The sequence below is a fragment of the Merops nubicus genome, unplaced genomic scaffold (genome assembly GCF_000691845.1).
Source record: "Merops nubicus isolate BGI_N331 unplaced genomic scaffold, ASM69184v1 scaffold1475, whole genome shotgun sequence".
Classification (NCBI taxonomy): Eukaryota; Metazoa; Chordata; class Aves; order Coraciiformes; family Meropidae; genus Merops; species Merops nubicus.
The window spans coordinates 1-23126 of NW_008610011.1; the positions used below are offsets into that span (position 1 = coordinate 1).

The 23126-nt window shown below is 38.7% G+C and overlaps 1 protein-coding gene across 1 annotated transcript; it reads left to right on the plus strand.

Moving 5' to 3' along the window:
- Positions 1–32: 32 nt before the first annotated feature.
- On the plus strand, positions 33–22117 carry NRDE2 (NRDE-2, necessary for RNA interference, domain containing; the record flags this gene model as incomplete). The annotated part of the gene is made up of 12 exons (XM_008940738.1): positions 33–259; positions 2330–2479; positions 3756–4218; positions 4417–4819; positions 8488–8621; positions 10616–10736; positions 12662–12840; positions 13546–13932; positions 14984–15912; positions 18155–18293; positions 21275–21346; positions 21992–22117. Coding segments are annotated over 12 exons (3330 nt in total), but the record flags the coding sequence as incomplete, so codon positions are not given.
- Between the last annotated feature and the right edge of the window lie 1009 nt (positions 22118–23126).

The following is a 23126-nucleotide window of genomic DNA, read 5'->3' on the forward strand; positions in this document are numbered from 1 at the left end:
ATATGTATGTATATATATGCTTGTTTCCAAGCAGGACCACTTCAAGATCAGAGTTGTCAGAGGAAAGTGATGCAGATGGGAGTCAGAAACAGTCAAGTACGAGAAGGAAAAAGAAAACGAAAAAGCATCACTACTATAAGAAGACAAAAAAGAAAACCAGAGGGGACTCCAGTAGCAGTGGATCAGATCTGGACACAAAGCGTGTCAGGGACAAAGCCGCAGGAAGTGGCAGAAGTCATGCAAAGGAAGCAGCAGCAAAGTATGTATTTACTAATACCATGCAAGATGTAAATTCATTGTGTTCTTGTATGTGTCCCTTTAGCTTTATGAATGAAATGCTAACCACCAGTAGGTCATTTTTTATCCCTAAGCTTTGTGTGACTGTCCTCCGTTCAAAGCAATGAAAATAGAATTAGAACCACTTGTTTAATCATATCTGAAAAACTGTGACTAAAATATTCTGTGAAGTACTGCTCTGCAGAACAAAGCATGGTAGCAGTAATGAAATATATTTGTAAAGACATGTAGAGGCTTTTGTTGAGTTTTTGTATCTTGTTTCATGGATCTTCTGGGAGAATGTGGAGAGGGATTACATTAAACGTTATTCTTAATTACAGCAAGAGTCTTAATATGCAGCTGTGTTCACTTTGCAATGTAACCTCCTTCTCACAGAGTTAACATTTCCTTTATTTCATATTAAGACAAAGTTTGTTGTACAGTTTAACATTTCTTTTATGTCCAGTCATTTATTGTCCTATGCGGTTTGCTTTGTACCTCTTGCTCATGGCACATCTAGATGGGTATTAGAACAATTGAAGTTGTTTTGCCAGATATTTATTTGTTAATTCCAGGAACTCTATAAAGTACTGTGTAATTAGTGGAGGTGTCATTTTTTATAGAATGAGAACATAGGTGTGGAGTGACTAACACAATCTCTGAGCAGTCAAAGGTTCTGTGAGCACTCACGCGTGGCGTACCTCGCTCTGCTTTTCTCACTCTGTTGGCTTTTGGTTGTTTCATTTGAAGTGGCCAAACCAAACTGGCTGCGTAAGTCACCTTTCCCTGTTTCTCATCGTGTTTGCTTGTCTGAGCAGCTCTTTTGCCCTCCCTGATTCCCTAGTTCCTGTTTTTAATTTAGCAGCAGCAGCAGCTCTGGCTCTAATTCACAGCATTGCAGCTGCTCTGGAGACAGAGTGAGGATTTGGTGACATTGAGGGATTGTTGGCACAGCTGGGCGTGGTCCAGGCAGTCCTTGACTTTCTCCCAGTTTACTGGTTTTCCCAAGGCAGATTAACCAGAAGCTGAGAGCACAGGCTTGTGGGCATGTGTCTGTGCTGAGTTTCCCTGTAGCAGAAGGACAGTGGTACTGGAGGTGCTGTCTGATCCCTCTAGCCACACTTGCCTCTTCCCTTATGAAGACTGTTGTTGGCTTGTGGTGGGTAAGGCTCACTTGGCTGTGAGGAAGCACAGTAAAAATCTTTGGGATGCTGAGGCCATTCTGCTCTGCCCAGACACCCTTGTCTTTTCTGGAAGGGCTCTGGGCTGGGTGGAATGGACTTAAGTGCTGAAACTGTTTCATCAGCTGTTCTCTAGAATCGGCCAACCAGCCAATGCTTTGCCCAAATGAACGGGTTGAAGTTCTTTCAGGGTGTCTATTTATACTTGTTCCCTAAATAGTTGATACTGAGAGAATATTGAGTTTTCAGGAGACTGTTTTTGAAACCTGAACCACAAAATTGGTCTAAATGAAATAGGTCTTATCAAATTTTTTAGAAAGCTTCTCAAGATGATAAAACTCATTTACCAAATTACGTATTTGTAACATGAATTCAGATTGGAAGTTCATAATTGTCTACAATTCGGAGGCAGGTTGCAGTTTCCATTTAAGTTCATTTGTATGACTGTAATCCATAAATCACTTTGATGCATGCTGTTTTATCAAAGGTATAACTACAGCTAATCAACGTAATCCTCTTACAGATTATCTTTTTCTTAATTGTAGCATGTTAACAAGACCAAAGTAAATTTTAGAAGTAGTAATATATGGCTAGATTATTGTTTGCCAAGTGATTGATTGGTTAAATCTGGTTGTTTTAATAATCGTAAACCGAATTTTTGGAAGTGCAAGGAGTGTTTGTGTTTTGTTTTGATAGTCTTTATTACTTTATGTCTGGTTGTTTTTTTTCTGAGCATGTGACTGACTGCAATAATGGGCCATGTACCATGACTTTGAGTAAACTGCAGTTCACAACAATTTAATGTTTCCTGGATTTTTGTAAATGCTGAATGTGTGTGCAAATGCTTAGAATATATTTCTTCTCTTCTGCAGACTAGAGAAGAAAACATCAAATCTCACCAGCAATCGCTTTGTTTGGCTTGATGACGTCCAGGTTTTCACAACAGAAACATTCAGAATAGACAAGAAACCAGACCCTGCAAACTGGGCCTACAAATCCCTGTATCGAGAAGACATAGCAAGGTAGAATATATTGGTTTCTACTGATATTCAAACTATCACAGGATCACTATCTCAAGATTCATTACCTTGAGTTTGGCTTTGAAATTTTTATGTAGAAGATGAGAAAATAAGAGAACCAAATAGTTTGTTTCAGAATTGGACTTTGCATTTGGCATAAGTATTTCAAAAGGCAAAAGATGCCATGAAATAATGGGAATAGAGTGCATGATTTTCATTTTTTCTAAAAATATACTCTGTATAGCAGACTTGGGGGAAAAAAAAAAAAAGGTGCAGGAACCTCTTTAGCAAACAGCTTCTGTGTTAGGTCACCTAGATGTTGTACCAAAGGGTACCTGTGTCAGGATTGCTGTGTTTTAAATGAGTATAAGTGAAAGTGCATATTCAGCATCCTTAGTGGGTTACTGGCACGGTGATGATCCCTCAGAACATTTCCCTGCACTAACAGAGAAGCCTATCTAAAGGGGCTTGTGCTGGGCTTGTGCATTATGTATGTACATTTCCTTCTTGATCTTCTCAAGGAAAATCGTTTACTGTATATAAAAACGAATTATTTGTGAAGGGGGGAGGATTTTTTTTTTTTTTTTTTGAATAGTCTAAATACCTTTGGAGTAAAATTTCCTGGTTACAATGCATTCCAATTTTCTGCCACCTTTGGGTTGTCAGCTATTGTTTGAGATGAAAAGCGTTATTTTAGCATTGTATATCACTGTGTCTGCTGCTGAAATGACATTTTAGGTAATGTTTAAAAATGGTATTTTCCTTTCATAACCCATAGGATTATTGTGGTCTTTATAAACCTGATCTCTCTTTCTCTTTCTTCCCCACCCACTTCTTGGTGTATAAAATGGAAAGGAGGCTTAGGGATACAGAAAGATATTATTGGGCTGAACTATTGGTGTCTGATTCTTTGAGTTTAAAATAATCTAATATAAATAGCCTTAAATAATGTTATCTGTTGTTTTTTCTCTAAGTTTGGTGAAATGGCTTAAAATGAGAGGAGGAAAAAAAAAACACCAAATTTCTTCTGTTCAGTATGACAGATATTGTTGAACTTGGGAAGCTTGGTATGATAATAAAACTTGTGATGACACTGGAAAAAAATTGGAAGTCTTAAATAAGGAGAAAGTTATCAAATTCTTTACAGTTTTGAAGGTCTATGCATATGTTATTTGGGTTGATTTGAATTGAAGTACTTCTTCCATGCTTTCTTTCAAAAAGGAGTTGTCTTTTCTAATGTATGTTTTAGAGGATATTTAATTATATTTTTCCTTCTAAGATATAAAAGGAGAGGAGAATCGTGTCTTGGCCTAGATCCAAGAAAACAGTGTATAACCTGGGAGAGTTCTGCACCAAAAAGGAAGGAGTTACAGAAGCGATCCAAACGCTACTTCTCAAAGAACAATGTGAAGATGCTGAACATGGATGGGATTCCTGTTTGCAACAAAAGTTCTCCATCTGACCCAACTGCTTTTATACCCGTTTTCGAAATGGAAACTGATGATCCTTCTGGCACAACGGAGGTGAATCCTCTTGGGATTTATGATCCATCAACTACAGTGTGGCTAGAAGGAAAAGGGAGCAAGAGTGCAGATCATGAACCTGAAAATACACAGCAAACAATTCAAGAGCCTGGAATAAATATTAGCTCCATTCTAATGACAAAAGTGGAAGAACATAACAAGAAAGTCAGAGAAAACCCAAGAGATATAAATGCTTGGATGGAATTTGTTTCTTTTCAGGTATGTGTTCTGACAGACCTGGTTGCTTATAAGTAATAAATATGTGAACGTTATATTGTAGTTCAGTTTGTTTAGGACTGGATACCTTCTGTTGGTGAAGAATGAGCTCTTAATTCATCTTCACACATGCCAGCATTCTCTCACGATTCCAGTGATGATTCTTCCTGATGTTGTAATGACTTTTCTTTTTGTTCTAAGGACGAATTAATGAGAGGACCTAGCCCTTATGCCAGTATGGGAGAGCAAGAAGTAAGAAGAAAATCACTGAGGCTGATCTTGGAAAAGAAGCTGGCTATTTTAGAGAGGGCAATTGAGAGCAATCCAAGTAATGTTGATCTGAAACTCGCCAGGTTGAAGCTTTGCACAGAATTCTGGGAACCACCAGCTTTGATCAAAGAATGGCAGAAGCTAATTTTCTTACATCCCAATAATCCAGAGCTGTGGAAGAAATACCTCCTGTTCTGTCAAAGTCAGTTCACTACCTTTTCTATTTCAAAAATCAATAGTCTCTATGGAAAATGTTTGACTACCTTGGCAGCCGTCCAGGATGGAAGCATGGTATCACATCCTCTACTGCCTGGCACAGAGGAAGCTATGCTAGGTAAGGATCCTTCTGTTTCATGTTATGGTCAGAATAGTCTCCATAGGAGTTTACTACATTATCTATAAGAATAAACTTTCCTATGTATTGCAGGAAGTTTTTATTTTCTTCAGAACGCATGGCATCCTGATTTTGTAGCTGAGAATTAAAGTAGATATTCCAACCAAATATGGATGTAGTAGATGCTTTTCTTCCCCAGGAGAGTTTGTGGAATCCAGTAAAGTCTAATTGTGCTGAGTGGTTTACAGTACAAATGTCAAGACTGGAGAATTGCTGCCAATAGCAGAGAGATGTGCTTTTATCTTTGAAAAAATGTTTATTAAAAAAAAAAAATAATGTTGACTTGCAAAAGAAAAAGTTATGTCTTGTTCAAAAGTTTTATAGTTAATGACTTTAATCCGGAGAAGAGAAGGGATGTGGGAAAGGTGATGTGAAATTATCTTGAACCTCCCAGTTTGTAGATGGAGAATTCTAAACTGTAATACCATGTGGTCCTGCCTTTTGTATTAATTCTATGCAATATATCTACCACTTATGATTTAATATACAGTTATCTCTGGAAGGAAAATCAGTCAGATGGTTAGGATGCTGGACTGGATCCAAGGAAGAAAAGAGTTCATGTGGAATTCTAGCATGGTCTTTAAATTTATTTGGAGCTAAAAAATTTAACTTACCCCATTTCAATTTTTCTTACTAATAATAGTGATTATTGATACATGAATACACTTAGGAGGGCAAAATATTATCATCAACATGAATATGTTCAGATTTTTTTTTCTTTTAAAATTTGTTTTAAATCTAGAGGAGACTGTTATGAAACAATCCACATTTCTTAATGTGTAACATAGTCCAAGGAACCTCTGTTTTTACCCAAGGCATGTAACTGCTGCTCAAACAATGATGCTTGCTATCTGTTATGCAACATCCACTCTGGACTTGTAGGTTGAGATACTGGATTACGAATTAATTTAAGGTGTTCAGTTGATTCGTGTTGGATCAAGTGCTGGAAAAAGTACTGTAAAGGAAAAATGCTGTGCTGGCAGGTGGATATTGTACTGCCCGATAGCTTCTAATTGTTTGTACTGTCTCTAATTTCCAACACTTCAGTCACTTTGTGCAATACCCACAATGAATGATTCTCAGGACAAATGTTTTATTCAACATCTATTTTTCAAACACAAAGGTTTTGCTTTCATTTTGTTTCCCTGCAGAGAGTATATTTGGCTCATTAAGTTCTGTTTGTCAACTGCTCTAAGCTTTGGGGTTTTTTTTTCAATGGAGTTCCTTTAACTGGTTAACTATGTTGGTTTAATTGACATTTTTCAATATTACCGGCAATATCTACAGAGAGGTTAAAATGAAAGTTAACTTTATTTGTGTTTCTCTTCTGCTCTTAATGTCTTGTTGTTTTGTATTAAGACTATAGTGATTTGTTTATGAACACTGTGAAGAGTTTGGGGTTTTGGTTTATTTGGATTTCCCTTTCCTTCCCCTTCTTAATATATTAAGGAATTAAAATAATAGAAATGGAGAAATATCCAATGGGGAGACACTTCTTGGTCTGAGATTTTTTTTGCAGTGGCTCAACTCTCTCATTCTTGGGCTGAATTTGAATTGTCAGTGTATTTTTAGGAAGATTACCAAATTGCTGGTTAAGATAACTTGTGAAACTCTTCTTATATTTAATTATGAGGTGAGTAGCAGTGTAGATCTGTGCTAGGCTTGTATCTTCAGCCTTTGACCTTTGCTCACGACAAAGTGTGAGAGCTCATTTTAAATAGTGGCGGACTGTGCCATCTAGTGTTTTAATTCAGTATGCAGCACTATCCGCTTGAAAATAGATGGGGTTTTTTAACAACATGGTATTTAAGAAAGCAGGTAAAAGTTAACCTAAAATTATAGATCTGTTTTTATTTAAATTTTGACATAATTTCAATATTTTAAATTTACTAGGAACTGTTAATCTGAAGCAGTTGAAGGTAAGCCTGCTCAGACTTTCCTGTGGAAAGGGAGTCCTATTTTTCAAATTATACCTACTGGTTGGGAAGAAATATCCTTATTTTCTAGGTCAGTTCAGCTGCAGAAATGTCTTAGCATCATGGACTGAATTAAGTATGTATTCATGCTGTTTTCAACTTTTACCACAAAGCAAATGATGATCTTTGCATTTCTTCAAATATCTTTTTCTTTTTTATCACACAGAAAATCTTATGCTGTAATTTATTTTTGGATCTAATTTGACAGGAAGTCCTGGTGAAATATTCTCTACATTCAGACTATTTTAAACAAATTTCATCTGTTTGAAGCTAAGAAACTAGAAAAAGACAACTTTTTAGTGTTAGTTGGACACAGCGCCTAAATTAGTTAAAATACTTTGGAAGATTCTATTACATACTTTTTCTTGTTTAAGTATCTTCAGAAACCTCAGAGTCTTTGTTATCAGAAACAATCATTGACTTTGCAGGAAGACTGGATGAAATGCCTAGTCTGTATACGCTAGCTGAATTCACAGTTTGATGTACACACATCTGATGTAAATCTGAATACAGATAAAGAGAGTAAATAATCTACCACTTCCTAGTATTAAAAAGTAAGATGATCATTACAGGCAATTGATGCTAACCTGTGTTATTAGATGTGTGCATCCAGGCACTTAAATAGTTTGGTTGTGTCAAACACTCCAAAGCCAATGCATTTAGTGTAGAAACAATAGTTTCTGAATAATGGTTTTCAAAACTATCAGTGAATTATTTAAGTCTTGTTTTATGGGTTTGGGTGGTTTTTTTGCAAGCCAGTTGAAATTCTGGTTTAAAGCAATTTGGATTTTCAACAGCCACTGTTCTGTTAAGACTTGAGGGTAGTTCGAAGTGACGGAATATCTCTGAAATGTCCTCGAACTGCCTAACAAGAGAGGTCTTTATAGCACCTGTTATTTTTCCAGCTCTTTCATTTAAAACTGTTGTTGCAAATATATGACGAGAGAAACAGGGGCTTTGCTTCCCTTTATGAAGCTGAGGCTTGAGGCCCAGAGGGGATATGGCATTGATTACAGAAATAATTTGTTGAAAAACTAGGGATAGGAGTCTTCTGTCCTTTCAAGCAGTAAGACTTTGACCAAAAGACCAGACTTCTCTTACCTGAGTTCTTATGTAAAGGAAAAGAGAACGAGACTGACAGGTGGAATCTTAGTGGTATATTACCAACATATTACCAATGTAACAATCTCATGCAAAATGAGGGGAAAAAAAAAAGTTTAGTTTTTTTTTTCTTTTTTCCTTTTTGTAATTGCTTGTCTGGTCATTATTACAATTCCTGTAGTATCTTCAGAGGGCTGTGACCTACTCCGACAGATGCTGGATAAACTGAAGTTAAGACCATTGCCTAGACTATGCCTTTTGTTCAACAAGGACAGTGGACATATAGTGTGAATAAAATTTTATGTCATGTCTCTGGTGCATTTAAAATAGGAGGTCTGAAACTGAATTAAACTACAACATTTTTTACACTTATGCTAGTTACCCTCTGTGTTTTGGATTTTGCTACTGTTCCAAAACGATTATGCTCTACAGCATTCCATGTACATCTTCTGTGTATCTGTGGGCTGTAATAAAATACTTTGCAACAAAATCTATTTGAAATATTAAAATTTTCTCTTCTTTACTTTACAGCTGTATTTATTCAGCAGTGCCACTTTCTGAGACAGGCTGGCCATTCTGAGAAAGCAGTGTCTTTGTTTCAGGCTCTGATTGACTTCACCTTCTTCAAACCTGACAGTGTAAAAGATCTGCCAACAAGGGGACAGGTAGCAATTTCCCTTTAAATGGGTGTCTGTCCTTGTGCATTACAGAGAATGCTGTAACAGAAAAGTATTGATGGATTTTTAAGGACATAAGGAAATATTTCAAATCACAACTTACTTTGTGGTTCTTCGAGGTGATGCTTGCATTGGAAAAAAAACGCTTGTGGGTCCTCTGGAACTACATGCCACATGGCTGCTTCTGCAGCCATATAACAGAAGTGTGATAACAAGTAATTTCATGTCGTCTCTTTTACTTAAAGATGGAAGAAAAATGAACTGGCTGACAAATGTCTGCATCTAGCATTTCCCCTGCTTCCTTTCCAAAACTGCTGTTGTTTTGTTACTGTTGGTGGAGAAAACTGATAGAACCTGTAATCTGTTTCTGTTGTTCTAGGCAGTTCTTGCAAATGTTTCCTAGGTTTCCCATTGTCTTTTGTTTTCAGTAATTCTTTGATGGCTAAGTTAGGAACACCTTCATGCTTTAAAGTCTCTTCTATTTAACCAATGAGATTCCATTCAGCTTATTCTGTTGAAGTACTAGGTCACTTTTTCTCTTGATTGGCTCAGGAGAATGCTGGGTGTGCACCCTAGCATTTTTACAGGGGGCTGTTGCCACTGTTGCATCATCCTGATGGATCGTTAGGAGCTGCTTTCTTTTTAATATGAGTGGTAGAAAGGGCCACCAGTTAGGCAGCGAGGCTACTGCAGAGGACAGAAATTTAATTTCCTTCTATTACTTCACCTTCTTCTCCAGCAACCACTACCAAGATTGCATTTTTTTGCTCTCTAGAATAATGCTGTTACCTATCAGTGGAGCAATCTTGTAGTTTAAATAATAGTAGTGTCCTCTTAAAGAGCCAAAATTTTAGAGTTCAGTCATAATTGTCATCCAGGATGGAAGATTTGGTATAGTTACACTGATAAAGCTTGAGTTATCTTCAATCATTCGAAGAACAGCAAGGTTATCTGTAGTGCTTAAAAACTCTGAAGAAAGCAGGGTGGAAAGGCACCTCAATTTGAAAGGACAGTGTTTAGCTTAGAAAGTGCAGCTCTTGAAAGTAGGAAAATGCCAGATTTACAACTGATGGCATATTCTGCCCTGCACTACCACTTAGTCTTGAATTACTGGTTTCCATACTGTTTTCACAGTTCCCTTTCTCACTTGGAGCAAAGGATAAATCCATGAGGAGCAGAATTAGATTTTGCAGTTGCTATAAGTTCTGCATTTTCTACTAGGTTGATGCTTGGCTTTTTTTCTTAAGTTTCATTGATATTTGTATTAACAGTCAACTCTCAGTGTCCAAGCCAAGGTTGAGTACATGTCAAAAAATGTGTAATAGGGCAGAGAGGGTCACTAGAGCTAAGTATACACAAAGCAGGGGAGGAATTGATGAATCTAAAGATGACAGGTTGCATGCAGAAAATGACAAAGTCAGGACTAGAATCCTGGACTTCTGATTCACTGGAAGGTTCCCTGAAGTTGTTGACCACCCTGAAACCTGAGAGATGAAAGGCCTTACTGACTTTTTTTCTCTTTTTCTTAGTCCAGTCATATTTATGTCCAACTGTAACATTTTTATTTAACTATATGTGTATGATTGTCTTGAATTGTCATTCTATAGGCCAAATTCTTCATGATCCCATGGAAAACAGGCAGATGGGGATTTGGTTTCTGAAAGCCACATCTTGGGGACTTGGAATCCTTATCCTTAAGGGATGTGTATAGGACACTTGGCACAAAAGTTTTTTACTTTCTTTAAAGCCTAATGCCTTTTAGAAAGAGTCTTTATGTACCTGAGATGAGCTAATGACAGTCCTGATGTAATCAGTTGTTCCTGCTGATTCTTAAGCAGCTTCTAAAAGAAGTCTTCAGGTACAGAAGTTGCACTCAGATAAGCAATTGTAGGGAATGGAAAACCTAAATTGACCCAGGTAGTGTTTGTACAACAAAATTTTTATGTATGTTTTGTTTTGATTGCCCCCACCAAAAACAACAGGTGGAATTCTTTGAACCCTTCTGGGATAGTGGAGAACCACGAGTTGGAGAAAAAGGAGCACGAGGCTGGAAAGCATGGATGCACCAACAAGAAAAGGGTGGCTGGATTGCTCTTAAGCCTGGTATGCCTATGTTAATATGTGTAGTTGTAGGTCCACATGTTCTTCTGAACATTTTGATTAGAATGATACAAGCTGTTTCTTCTCATGTTTTTGCATACAAGTTTAAATAAATATATACCAAGATTAAGATGAAGTATATCAAACTTCGCAGGGAGAAGCATGAGCTGAGTCTTCTCTGTATGATACTGTTTATGGAACACCATTTTCCTTCCTAGGTATGAGAGTTAAGGGAGAGGATGACATATCCTCCACTCTGTGCTGGGAAGGCTAAAGGTGTGAGTATTTGGTTGAAACCCACACCCATCTAAAGTGGAAGGAAGCTACTTCCCTTAAGACTCTTTCATCATATTAGCAAACCAGGTGGGATTATAGTATTAGGTCATAGTTGCCTTAAGGATTCCTAGCTTAATGATTCTATTTCAATAATCATATTTCAGTTTCTTGTAGCAAATACAGAGTAGAAACAGGAGGAAAACCTTTCCTTTCTCTTTACGATGCAGAAAACGCCTTGCTGCTGCTCAGTCCCACCTTGTCTTCTGGTCTGCTGTGCTTCCCTTAGTATCAAGGACTAAGATACATCTTGAAGGGAAGCTGGAGGCTGGAGTATGTCTGACCAAAGATGAACTGTCTCTGCCTTTGCTGCTATAGCAACTCTAATGAAGCAAGTTTAGCTCTGCTTTTAGTGAACAACGGAACTGAAGGAAGATCCTGCGCTTCCCTTGTCCCTGGATTAAGATGGAATTTCCTTGCCCCTTAACTGAGGTCAGCAGTTCCACTGCTGATGGCTATAGACATTTTGCCCATAAATTGAGAAGACTCAGTACAGAGAAGAGGACCACTGCCAGTCTTGGGCAGGTCCAACATGTATCAGTGCTTTTCCCTATGCTTGTCAAGCCCAGAAGTTCAGCTGCAATCTGTAATCATGCATAAGTTCTAAAATAGTAATTTTTTTTCAAGCTTTGGTTAGATTGTGGACATGCTGTCAGTTTTCATGGAGTTGATGACTAAAGGAGAGGCTATAGATGACAAAAACCAGAGAGGGAGTAAAAATCTTGCCAGTACCTGTTTATTTTACCTGAAATTTAAGAACTGGGAGTGTTTCACCTAGTTAATGGCAAATATCAGGATCAATAATTTGGAGGTGGCCGAGAAATGGCCTGATTTCTGTACCAAGAAACCCAATGCAAGTAACCATAAATTTTGAGAAGAAAGAAAGAAAAAAGTATTTGAAAAATCCATACCAGCTTTCCATTAGCCTACAGGTGTTCATCAGTTTCAGCACAGAATTAATATACTGCTGTCACAGGAAAGCATGCTAATTTTATCTACAAAGGTCGTTATAGAAGTGGGATATTGTTAAGCATTTACTTTTGTGTGTCTAATTACATTGGTTGTTTCAATTGAATGTTAATTGAAATGCTGAAAATAGCAGATATTTTCAGGCAACATTGCCAAGCTTAGTTTGCTATGTTTAACACTGTAGTACTACTTTTTACTTAGAGTAGTTTCCTTAAGATGTTTTGTGCACATGAGTATTCATAGAGCACACTGGAGATCCCGGGTATGAAGTGAAGAACCTAAGCTGCACAAAAAGATACTGACTCTTGGCTGTTGCTTGCAAGCTGCTGTTGATAAAAGTGGTCCACAGCCTGTCGATGCTTTCCTGTCTCCTCTGAGAAAGCTGGAGTGTTGACATTGATTCATGGGTTCAAAAAGCTGAGAAACCTCCTACTCTTATAGAGTTGGTACCAATACCCAGAACTGTGAAGTGAAAATTTTCAGCTCTGTCTTGTGTCTTGCTTATTAATACTGTATTTGTTTAAATTTTTAAAGTAGTTAACTTGTATGTCATCTGACCTTTGGATCTCTTGGATTAATTTTTTCTTTAATAATGTTTTTGGGGGGATGTCTTGATTTGTTTTTAGATGATGATGATGATGAAGAAGAGGTAGATGAGGATCAAGAAATAAAGGATAAAACTCTCCCCAAGTGGCAAATTTGGTTGGATATTGAATATTCTCGTGAAGCAAGGCATTGGTTACCTTGGAGGCCAGACAAAACTAAAAAAGAACCTGAAGAAGATTGTGAAGATCCAGAAAGACAGGTCACTGTGATAAAATAAAACAAGGGGAGATGATAAGATGAATTATCCTTTCATTTTAATTCATTGCCAATGGATATTTTAGGAGAATAATCCTTTTCTTCATTTGGAAAAAAGAGATTTTCTTTGTTTGGAATTCAAAATTTACCTGAGGTTTCATGCTGACTTCTAAAATTCATGGGAAGCTCATAGTAAACTTGGGAAAGGGTTGGGGGCAAGGAGTCTGTCTTTGCTGTTCTGTGATTTCTCTCATGGGTATATGGAAGCGTCACAAAAATTTGTTTTTATTTAAAAGATACATGCCATTAAATAAAGGTTTTGTTGCCTTCCAGTCAGATAGTTGGATTTCTTAATTTTATCTTTTTCCTTCATGGGAGACAGTTCAAATGAGACATCGATTTTTCAAATAAAAGTGTCTTAAGTGGTCTAAGTAATAATATCCTTTAGACCTTTGTTGTGTAGGTTTTCTGTGGAGGTCTTCGATATTCAAGGGCAATCAAATCTCTTGACAGCAAATTCACAGTCTGACTGGAAGAACAGATAGCTTGCTTAACTTGTCTGGTTTCCATTTTATTGTCATTCTGCTACTATTTAGTAATTGCAAGTCTTTATACAGATTACATGTTCTTTACATAAATTACAAGCTTGCTAATTTTACTTGATTGCATAAATTAACCGAGTTTGTTCTTATTTTTATTTTTTTTTTAGGTATTATTTGATGATCTTGGACCATCTTTAATACGGCTTTCAAATCCAGATCTTCAACATCAACTAGTGTACTCATTTTTGCAATTCCTGGGAGTTCCATGTACAAGTAAACTCTTTCCTTCCAACCTCTATATAGCCATGGATGAAAATAACATCTTTGACAATGTGCTTTCTGATGAAAAGCCCCTGACTACTGTCGATTTTCCACTTTCTGGATTCAGCAGTATTGGTCATATGGATACGATGCTACGAAGGAGACATCACATAGGACACTATAAAGAAGGAGAAGAGTTCATACAGAACGTTTTTCATGTGCTGTTCCCACTGTTTTCAGGAAAGGAAAAAGTTACCCTCTCCATTTGTTGGTTACAGTATGAAATATTTAAGGTAATGAGGAATCGGCATATAAATCGCTTTTGTGATGTGTGGCTTTCTTGTGTTTATATTAACATCTATAATGAATTAAATATTGATGAAAATCAAGTCTTGTAGGACTAAGTATTCAAATCAGGGAATGCCAGTTGCGATTGCACTGGGGAGTGGGGGAGCCCCAAACCCTTTTCTTCAGTACATGTTACACAATGGCATACATGTAACAATAGTTTTTTGCAGTTTTGGATAAATGTTGTTATACAATATGTTGTATGCTAGGCAGGAGTGGATGCAATAATGCTTTTACAAGGCAAAGTAAATCATCCAAGTGCTTTTTACCAAACTATTCTAAGTGCATAATTTCCAATACCATGATAAGAGCATCTTATTAGGAAACTTCTTCCTGTACAAGCTGTATTCGTAGTGTTACTGAAGGAAATAACCCCTTACCGCTTGAATATGGGTTTACTGAAGAAAAACTGCTATAAGAGATGCCCACAGAAACGTGAGAGTCCATCAGAAAGATGAGAGGTTGTCTTCCTAACACGTCAGAGTACTTTAGTATTGTTTCTTTATGGAGAAGTTCCTTGTCTCTTACCCAAACACTGCCTGACCAGAAGATCTGTAGTCTTCTGATGCAATCTCCAGATTTATCTGTCAGCACATTCCTCACTGTGAAAAGCTACTTGAAAGTTTAAGTGTGCTAGTCATGAGCTGCATCTGGCCAGACAGTATCATTTATTTTCCTTTTCTCAATCATTGCAGGTTAGCAGCTCTTTATTTGAGCAACTGACCTTTTGGAAGAGTGAAATTTGATATTACTTAATGGCAGTGGCAGGAGTAAGAATGATGAGCCTGTGTAGATTGGCTTTGTTGGAGGGAGCGGAGAACAGGCAGTTGTGATGACTTACAGTACTCGGTAGTGAGATTTGGCTGGTGGTGAAATATGGAACAATATGAGAACAAGCACAGTAATGAAATTTAAAAAGTGCTGTGAGGTTTTTTTTTCCCTTTTCTCTCTTCACTTACCTCTTTCAAAATTTGTTCTCTTTGTTCTCCCCTGCAGGTAGTTCAGTGTCTCCAAGCAAAAAAAAAGAAGAAGCTGAAAGCACAAGGGAGGAAGAGTAAAAAGCTGGCCAAGAGTCTTCTTAAAGCACCTGACAACCGAAACCACCTTTCTCTCTGGAAACTGTATGCCTACCTAGAATGGCTGCTCGGTAACATTGATGATGCCAGGAAGGTATTTGACACAGCTCTTTGCACAGCAGGGACAGGAGGACTGAAGAGTCCCCAGCTCTGCAGCCTTGGTCTGCTTTATGCTCAGCTGGAAGTGGAACTACTAGAAAGTACAGAAGGAGCTGTTATGTCACGTGCTGTTCATATATTGACCAAATTGGCTGAAAGTGGACCATACGTCCCCTATAGTGGACAAGTGTTATCTGTGAATGTCTTGAAAGCTCGTAAAACATATGAGCATGCACTTCAAGATTATTTAAGTAAAACACCAGTTTCTGATCAGGATCAGGTCAGTGATGCTAAACAGCTGGTTAACTTGGTTGGTTGTTATGCACTGTTCCAGTATTTGACTGTTGGGATTGATGCTGCAGTATTAATATATGCACAGACTTCAGAAAAACTTGAAGCTTCTGGTCCACAGAAAGGTGAAAATACTGGAGAGGACTTTGGCATTCAAAATTTTCCCACTGCTCTTGAAGCTGTCACACTGCTGCATACAAATTTACTCAGATTCCACATGAAAATCTGTGTTTATCCTTTGAATCCTCTGCGAGAAGCACTAACAGAGGCTCTGAAACGGTATCCTAGCAACCAGTCTCTTTGGAGGTCATATATCCACATCCAAAGGAAGTTTCACAGTGCTAGCAAAGCACGAAGATTTTTTGATAGTGTCACGAGGTCTACTAACTCTTTAGAGCCGTGGCTGTTTGCAATCCAAGCGGAGCAGATGAGAAAAAAACTCATTGAGAATGTCCAGAGGTAATAGCTTGCAGCTCCTTATGGTTATGGGTTTTTTTTGGTCTGTCTAATCACTTAACAAAGGAGACAAAATGCTATCATTGTTCTCACTTTGCAGATGAAGAAGCTGTATCTAGGGAAGTTTATTTGTTCAAGACAGAACAGTGAGTCAGTGACAGAATCCTGAATAATGTTAAGGACCTATAGTTGATAGTCTCATATCCTGTCTACTGGACCAGATTGTGTGTTGCTTCATGTTTGCTTACTTGCTACTGACATCACGATGGTATGCATTTCTTTAAGTAATTTTTAAATAACTCGGAGCCTGTTTAGGTGGGCAAGGTAGGCACTGTGAGCTTAGAAACTAAGCGTAATACAGAGCTACCCTTCAGTCTCTGACTGAGCTCACTGCCCTGCTTCAGTCCTGGCTCACAGCATACAGCTGTGGCAGATCTGTTTCCATAGCGAGTGCTTGGGAGTTTAGTTTTCATATGGGCTGTTGCTAGGCAGAGAGGCTGGAAAGTTCCTGAATTTGCACTGTGGTCTGGCCTCAGTTTTTTTGCTTCTGGGAGAAAGGAGGAAAGGATGGGAGATGTGGGGAACAGAGGTGTGTGCTCATTCTTAAAGCTTAGTCTCTAACTGTTGCCTGCCGTTGCTTGGAGCTACCTATCCACTGCTGTCTCTGCATCTCTGATAACACTGGCAGCTGGTTCTCTGTGTCTGTGCACAGCAACACAGATTTCTAGGAAACTTCTCTGGAAGCTTTACGTAGCTGTAAGCTTACAATGTTCACAGCTGATGAAATGACAGGATTATCAGTATACTTTAAAATGGTGGCATACCTGCTACTTTGATTGCCACAGTCTGGCAACAGGCATGTGTACGTGACAGCCACATTCCTGAGCTGTCACTGTATGTCATCCTAAATTGTAATAAGAATTCTACAGCCACCAAAGGTACCGGAGCATTGTAACTGTTAATTACAGACTGACACTATGGTAGATTTTCATTATTGTTACTGGAAGATGATGTTAAAAGTCCAGAATTATGATTTTTCTCTATGACATTTAGTTCCTTTCCAGATTGTTCTCTGCCAGTGTAGCCTTTCCTATAGGTTATAATTGTATAGGGACAAGTTGGATGTTGCAAGAGCAGAGCTGATCTACTTCAACACAGAGATAAATGGCCTGTCAGTCATGTGTCAAACAAATGTTTTATGATGTTGTGACACACTAGGAAAGGGCCTGTACTATGTGTGACTATTTCCTATTCTGTTTTATATTTCTGTGCATTTATAAGTGTGTTGAATTCATTCAAAGAAATGAACATGAAAGGTGGAACAGTAGCATGTGTAAGTCAGTGTGAGCTATGATGCTTCAAATGTCTGACTCCATGCAGAGTAGATTACATTATTGTCCCTTGTGGCAAAGGTTAAGAGGAGAGGAAACATTACCTCAAAGAGCCTTGAAAAAAGAGGCAAGTTAGGAGCAAGTGTTAAGGGTGAGTGGAGCAAATAGGCAGGCTGAGAGAGTGCAGGTAGAGAGAAGTGATGTTGAAGATGCTGTGAGTGCTCCAGGCTGTTTCTTCAAGCTCAAGCATCAAAAACAAGCCAGTCTGCATCAGCAGTAGAGAGAAATCAGTGCTTTGGTAAAAAATACATAGCTGCTTTTGTGTTATGTGTGGAATTTGGGGGATTTGAATCTCTGTGTGAAAAAGTATTATCATAATCATGGTTGAGATCCAGATCTGTAACCTAGGCTTTGATCCAAGACCAATGTGTGGTCTTACGAAGGTACCAGGTAAATTTCAACTGGCTTGCCTGGACAGCAGAAGGTTTGGTGACCTAGACTTAAATTTGGTTTGAGCTGCTATGGCAAGCTTGGAATGATAAATGCCCTGGAATGACGAGTAAGGTAAGTGTTGCAAGATCATGCAATAGTGGGTTATTATGCTCAAAGAGAAATTATTCCCTCCAGTTGGACAGCAATAATTTTTCAAAATGCTAAGAAAAAATTTCACAAAAGTACCTCATTAATCTTCTTTTAACTCATTTTCTTATTGAGTTATTTGTTGACTAGATTAGCAAGTGCTAAAAGTCTGGCTTTTAACATTGTTTGTAGCATGAAATGCAAAAACCTGGCTATGTACAGCGCTATGTGAACAGAGACAGTATGTGGAGCTTTACCCTCTCTTACCTGGATGTGGGCCTTTTGCCTGGGATTAAGGGACTGTGTTTTCTTTTTTTTTCCCCTCTGTGTTTCAGGGCAGATTTTGGTGAAATACACTCTACTTTTCCTGAATCTGGGTTAGCAAATCGGATCGTAGCTCTATTTGAACACGCAGTCCAGAGTGAAAATGGTACCCATTGTCCACTGCTGTGGAGAATGTATTTGAACTTTCTGGTAAGAAGAGTAACAGTTTTTGATGGTTCCTTTTGTTTGTTTGTTTGAATTGTATTTGGAATTTTTCATGAACAGAGCTACAATACCATATAAAAAAAGGAATACTATATGCTGCCGTACCTCTGTGATATGCAAGGTGATATATTTGAGTTGTAGTGCTCTTCATTGCTGGGAATATTAAAGAAAATGTAATTCATATGGATTGGGAGGAGGAATTAGCTTCTGACAGTATAGTGTTAATATAGATGCAGGCAAGTTATTATGGCTGCTGTGTCACACATAAAAAAAAATGTGTCACAAGATGTCAATAGATGGATTCCACCCAGTCTTACTCACAGTATAAAGGTAAGTGTGCAGGGGTGTAAAGGAGCAAAATTTAAGGAAAGAGGAAGCAAATTCTAGGAACTTAGGCTTTTATTATTTTTTATGTAAGTAAAGTCAGCAAAGATGACTCGTATTTATGTTTTAGGCCTACTTCAGTCTTCTGTAAGGAAATGACAGGGACTTTGTTTCAGTCAAATCTAGATCCTGCTTTTGTGTAACTTCATGGAATCACAGAATGGTTGAGTTTGGAAGGGACCTCTTGTCCAGCTCCACTGTTCGAGCAGAGCCATCTAGAGCCAGCTGTCCATGAGAATGTCTAGATAGGTTTTGAATATCTCCAAGGATAAAGATTCTGTAACAATTTGGGTGTTCCTCCCCAGGTGCAGGGCTTTGCATTTCCCCATGTTGAACTTCATGAGATTCTTGTCAGCCCATTTCTCCAGCCTGTTGTGGTCCCTTTTGATGGCAGCACAATCCTCAGGTGTATTAGACACTGCTCTCAGTTTTGTGTCATCTCCAAGCATGCAGAGGATATACCCTGCCCGATCAGCAAGATCACAAAGATGTTAAATGAGATAGGTCCCACTGTGGACCCCAGGGGTACACTGCTAGTTACTGGCCTCCAGTGAGACTTTGCTCCACTGATCAGCACCCTCTGGGCTTAGACACTGAGCCAGTTTTCAATCCACCTCACTGTCTGCTCATGCAGTTCTTACATCAACTACTTGTCTAGGAAATTCTTCTGGGGACAATGTCCACTGTTCTCCCCCCATCCACCAGGCCAGTCTTTTCATCTTAGGACTTTATCAGGTTGGTCAAGCACGACTTTTAGTGAATTCATGCTGACTGCTTCTGTGACAGTGAGGTGAACTGAAATCTGGCTGACCTGCCAGGCTCAAGAGGTTGTGATCTTCAGTGTGAACTCCTGCTGCAGGCCAGCCACTGGTGCTGTACCCCAGGGATTGATACTGGGACCAGTGCCCTACAACATCCTCACTGATGGTCTGGGTGATGAGTGAGGGTACCATCAGCTAGTCTGTGGATGACAGAAAATAAGGGGAGTGGCTAATGGACCGTATTCTGCTGCTGACCTGTCCAGGTTCCTTGGAATAGCTAAGAGCCATGAAGATGAGCAAGGGGTTGGAGCATGTGTTGTATGCGGAGAGCCTGGGGAACTTGCTGTTGTTTAGCCTGGAGAGGTGAAGGGTCCTGGAAGATACTTGTCAGAGTATATAAATACCTCATGTGAGGGTCTGGGTACAGAACCAGACTCTTCTCAGTGCTCTGTAGTGATGGGACAAGAGGCAATGATCACAAATGGAAATACAGAAAATTCCATTTTAACATAAGAAAAAGCTTTTTTACTGTGAGGGTAATGAAACACAGAAACAGGTTGTCCAGAGGTTATGGAGTCTCCATCCATGGGAATATTAAAAGTCCAACTGGACCTGGTTCTGAGCAGCCTGCTTGTGCTGACCCTTCTTCGAGCAGAGGGATTGGAACAAATGGTCTCCAGACGTCCCTTCCAAGCTCTGTGATTCTGTGAAAAACTTAGAGGCAGAATGCTACTGAAAGTTTTTTGCAGAGCTGCAGAAGATGCACGTGCACTTTAGTGCACAGCCCTCACAGCAGGGTTTCCAGTAAGAGAAATGCATTGCCATTCAGTAAAGGGGCACCAGGACACCAGAACAACACAAGTTTCTACAACCAGTGTATCAATAATAAGAAAAGAAGAATTGACAAGGAAACCTGCTGATTTTTAGTAGCAGTACTGATGTATTCAGAACAAGAGAAAACGTGAACTCATGATTGAAGATCTCTTCCAAAGATCTCAAAATGCATAATGTCTTTTCAGTATTTTGGAATTACTGGTTTTTTTCCCCCCCACCCCCATAAAATCCTCTGTCTAAGCATTCTTTAAAGTAGCCCAATTCAAAAGATTTCTTCACAAGCAGTCATAATTATTTCTACTTGTAAATGAAATGACTGAAGCTAAGGAGACTGGTAAACACTCTGATCTCTGCTACCCTTTTTTAAACTTGGTGATAGCTGTGTGCTCTGTACTTGTATCTCGTGGTTGAATGGGTACTTTGAGGAAGTCTTCCTTCTTCCAGATGGATGCTGATTTGACGTATCCATTTTTGTATGTAAGGGGATTCAGCCTAAAGAAGCCGAGTAAGAGAATGTATGGTCTCTTCAGTGCACAGAAATAATGTATTGTCACACTGTGTACCAAAGATGCTCTTGTGTAGTCTGTATGTAGCATATCGGGTGTAAGTTTTGGTTGATGATTGGCAGTCTGATGATTGGCAGTCTTGCCCATTGCCTTCTTATTGTCCAATATAGGCAAAGGCACTGACTTTAACTGAAATGTTCCACAGAGGCTCTTTCTGCTGGTCTTTGTTCTATTACTTGCACTTAAAAGAAAAGCCCTCAAAGTCCTTAAAAACATCTCTCTGATTGCAGTGAGGAGTGTAACCAGTGTCAGTAGCATAACCTGTCCGATTGCGTAGCTACCACAACACATCCTAACAGGGGTTCCTCAGCAGATAAACACAGAGCTATTCAGCAGCAGCTTCTCTGTCTCAAAGAGATAGTTGTTCTATTATTTCAGCTATTACTGCACTGAATATGAACTTTTTTTTTTCCTTACACAGGCTTCACTAGGAAGAAAAGAAAAAAGTAAAGGATTGTTTTATAAAGCTCTTCAAAACTGTCCTTGGGCAAAGGTAAGCATAGAAAAAAAATATGAACCTGTCCTCATACTCCTAATTTTGGAAATTCTGTATTTGTTAAAAAAAAAAAAAGTTAGACTTTAGTAGTTGCTGTAATTAATGCAAGTGAAAGGAGAAATACTGCAAGATTTTCTGCAAATAAGAGATGCATCTGAAATGGAAGCATAGTGGTCAGTGGTGTTTGCATTCCAGAACAGAAAGATGCTGCATTGCCTGAGGCCAGAAGATGACACATTTCTCTCTGTGTGATCTAGAAGTGATCGTGTCTTTCAGATTGTGTTTTATCATGAGCGTGGTGGTAGCAGAAATACATGGGCAAATAAAAATGTATTTGGTTAATAACATAAGGAATTCCTCAGGAACACCTGCAGCTCCTCAGATGATGTCTGTATATGCTGCAAACACTGCAGCGCCTCCTGGCCTACATTTTATCTTTTTGGATAAAATCATTTAGTAAGAGACAGAAAAGACTTGATTAAACATCTACATAATTCTGTTTGTGTTCTTTTAAAGAAGTATATGCTCTTTATTGCATTCTTGCTGCAGAGCTGTTTGCATATCTACATACTGCCTTATACTGTGCTTCTTGCTGTGCTAGCAGGAGGGCACAGAAGGTGTGTGCTGTCGCTGTCTCCCTAGGTGCTGTACCTGGATGCAGTGGAGCTCTTCCCCGAGCACCTGCAGGAGACGCTGGACCTAATGACCGAAAAAGAACTGAGAGTGCGGGTACCTATGGAGGAGCTGGATCTACTGTTAGAGGTTTAAAAGAAGATTGGAGAATGTACAGAAGCTGTTTCCAAAACTAACAGTTGGACCTGTGTCTTTTTAAACACCAGCTCTGTTGGGACTTGGGTACTATGCAGTTAGAGTTTCTAAATTGGCTAGTTTAGGGCTGGGGGGGGGAGTTGGTTTTGTTGGTGGTGTTTTGTTTTGTTTTTTTTTCAGTTTTTATGTAAGTTGCTCTCAAAATGGAGTTCTACTGGCTGCAAGTACTCTGGAACCAAGGACTGCATTTTGCCCACAAAAAATGCATCTATTTCTCTGAAGTATTGCTGGCTCCCACAGAAGGATGCCCTCTTATAAATAGCCTCCTGTTAAATGTTGCCCACATTTCTCATTCTGTTGTTTGAAATTACATTCCCTGGGGCTCAGCAGCGATTCAGGACATGGCAGCTATGGTTTAGTGAGCAGCACAGGAAATAAACATCTGCCAAATGGATGCTCCATTCTCCTCCAGTTGGCAGACTTCAGTAATTTCCTTCAGCTTGGTACGCGTGTGTGTGTGTATAGAAGCACCAAGTCAGACAGCCGTTACCTCTGTACATATACCGCTAGTAAAAGCTACATCTCGGCTTGAGCAGGCACCTGGTTTGGACTTATGTTTGTATGTTTTGAAAGATGACTGTTTTAATATGAATATTTATGAAGAATAGACCTGAATATTTGAAAATTCAAGAAGAACTTGAATTATTTTGTATTTCTTAATACACTCACAGTTCTATTAAATTAAAACTGAAAATGTGTCAACAGTGCCTCTCCCAGCAACTCACTTTTAAACAAGTCTTTTGTAATTGACTACTCACTTTTGACCCAAATACAGGCAGTCATCATAAGAGCAGTAGAGCTCTGGTCTGTGTTTAATCCTCATCAGAGAAGGCAGAGTAGTCAAAACATGATTGTTTAATTAGTAGCTTCTATTCCAAGAGTCTGTAGGCAAGCACCTAGACAAATAATATAAAATATGGTAACCATTTAAAGATACACTGATGTACTT